General features: G+C 30.9%; 1 protein-coding gene across 1 annotated transcript; it reads left to right on the plus strand.

The window, feature by feature from the left end:
• The first annotated feature begins 322 nt into the window (after positions 1 to 322).
• Positions 323 to 1,152, plus strand: LOC136974986 (cytochrome b5 domain-containing protein 1). Its single transcript, XM_067269979.1, has one exon. The coding sequence runs from the start codon at positions 354 to 356 to the stop codon at positions 1,107 to 1,109; it is 756 nt and encodes a 251-aa protein (XP_067126080.1). The 5' UTR covers positions 323 to 353; the 3' UTR covers positions 1,110 to 1,152.
• The last annotated feature ends 790 nt before the right edge of the window (positions 1,153 to 1,942 follow it).

Below are 1,942 nucleotides of genomic sequence, written 5' to 3' on the forward strand. Positions count from 1 at the left end.
GATAATGTTTACTTTTATATATAATTCTGTTGATTTATAAATACTGTTTATAGTTATGATAATTTATTGTAAAAAAAATATATTAATCCATCGGCATTTTTCTGTAATTTAAACTCAAAATTTCATTGAAATTATTGTTAAATTTCAAAGTTCATTTATTTATAATATTGATTTAAATGTATTATTTTGTTATATTGATTACAAAAAAAGTTACTATGTTAAAAAATACGCTTCTATGGAAACATAAAATTGATTCAGTTAACTTTTGTATTTAAAAAAATATAATTATCAATACATTCGAATCATACAATCATACAAGTTCGAATAATGTGATTCGAATTTACGTTTTAAAAATGGCCCGTCTTCGATATTTTACTCCTAACGAAATTGTTCTTCACAACAAATCGGATGATTTGTGGGTGTCGTTATTTGGAAAAGTTTATAATTTGACTCCATTATACGAAAAACACAAGGGAAGTTGTCTATTTGATCCAATTCTGGCTTTCGCAGGCAAAGATATTTCTAATTGGTTTCATCCTAAAACTCTAAATCCAAAAACACACGTTAATCCTAAAACCAATTCTAAAACTCCATTTACCCCCTTTGGGAAATTTATCGATTTGTCTTTAGAGGCAACAGATTTTCAAGAATGTAATATTGAAGAACATTTTTCAGAAGCTACTACTGATCGTCCACAAAATGCCCATAATATACAAGAATATAACCAAGAGAAAACAGATGAAGAGATAACAAACGAAACAGATAGACCTAAGCTTCCTTGGTGGAAAGATGATTCTTACGTAATTGGATTAGTGACTTCGAAACCCAGAAAAATTCATATTGTTAATATGCTCCTATTGAAGGGCGTGACAATTGAAGTTTGCTGCGAAGAAAACATGGACGAGATATTAAAACGTTATCTCAAGTTTAATACCCACGCAAAGAGTTACACTTGGAGACACCGAGGAAAAGATCTGAATATGTTAGGAACTTTAGAAGAGAATGGTATCAAAGACATTAGTGAAGACCTTTACAGGTTAAAACTCAATGAAGATGATTTCATTCCAATCATTCATCTTTATTATAATGACGATTTAACTGTAGCTTAAAAATTATTTATTATTTTAATTGTAATAAATTATAAATTTAAGCAAAATTGATATTGATTTATATTAAACCTTTGTAAGCCTTATGGAGTCAACCTGATGGCCGCAGCGGTTAGCTTCGGGTTACCACTTTAGGTGCCCAGAATCGAGTCCGAACTAGACTAATTGAGTATTCCACGAGTGCTGGCGATCTCCAGAAGTTGAATCTTCCATGAGTGTTGCCCCTTCGGGATTCTGCATTATATAGCGGTTGCTGGACTCAGTTGAAGAGGCTACGACTGTCCTCGTGGATCTTCAGGTGGGTGCGTACTGGATAGGTCTGTTCCCATCTTGGTGATCTCTGCGTAATGGGCCTTTCAAGTCTTAGAGCTGGGTGACTTCTTTTATAAAAAAAAAAGAACTATGAAAACTTGAATTTAAACTTAAATCTAATTAATTAATAATAAAGGTATTCTAAATATAAAATTTCTTGTTGACAAGCAAGAACAGTTAGTTTAAGCTGACTTATAATCTAAATGTATACGAAGGATTATAAAATATTTATTCAGACGTATAAAATGTTGAATGCGGTTTAAATTTTTAAAAATACTTTTCAAATCGATCATCTGAGAGAAATCATTGCGAATTTACTCAGTTATTCTAATGTCTTCTGTGAACAAAAAATAACTTTTACAACAGGCTAATAAGTGATTAAAACAAATTTATAGACGTACGTGTTTCAATGTTATTGAGAAAAATGACAATTCGATCGTCTAGCGAAGAAATATAGCTCATTATTCATCAACACGCCAGATTTACACTATTAAAATTGTTGAAAAAGTGTTATACTTTGACCC

The sequence above is a fragment of the Centruroides vittatus genome, unplaced genomic scaffold (genome assembly GCF_030686945.1).
Source record: "Centruroides vittatus isolate TY-2023 unplaced genomic scaffold, ASM3068694v2 contig_359, whole genome shotgun sequence".
Classification (NCBI taxonomy): domain Eukaryota; kingdom Metazoa; phylum Arthropoda; class Arachnida; order Scorpiones; family Buthidae; genus Centruroides; species Centruroides vittatus.

Coding starts and splice junctions, on each gene's coding strand:
- LOC136974986 (XM_067269979.1), top strand. CDS start 354: ATGGCCCGTCTTCGATATTTTACTCCTAACGAAATTGTTCTTCACAAC.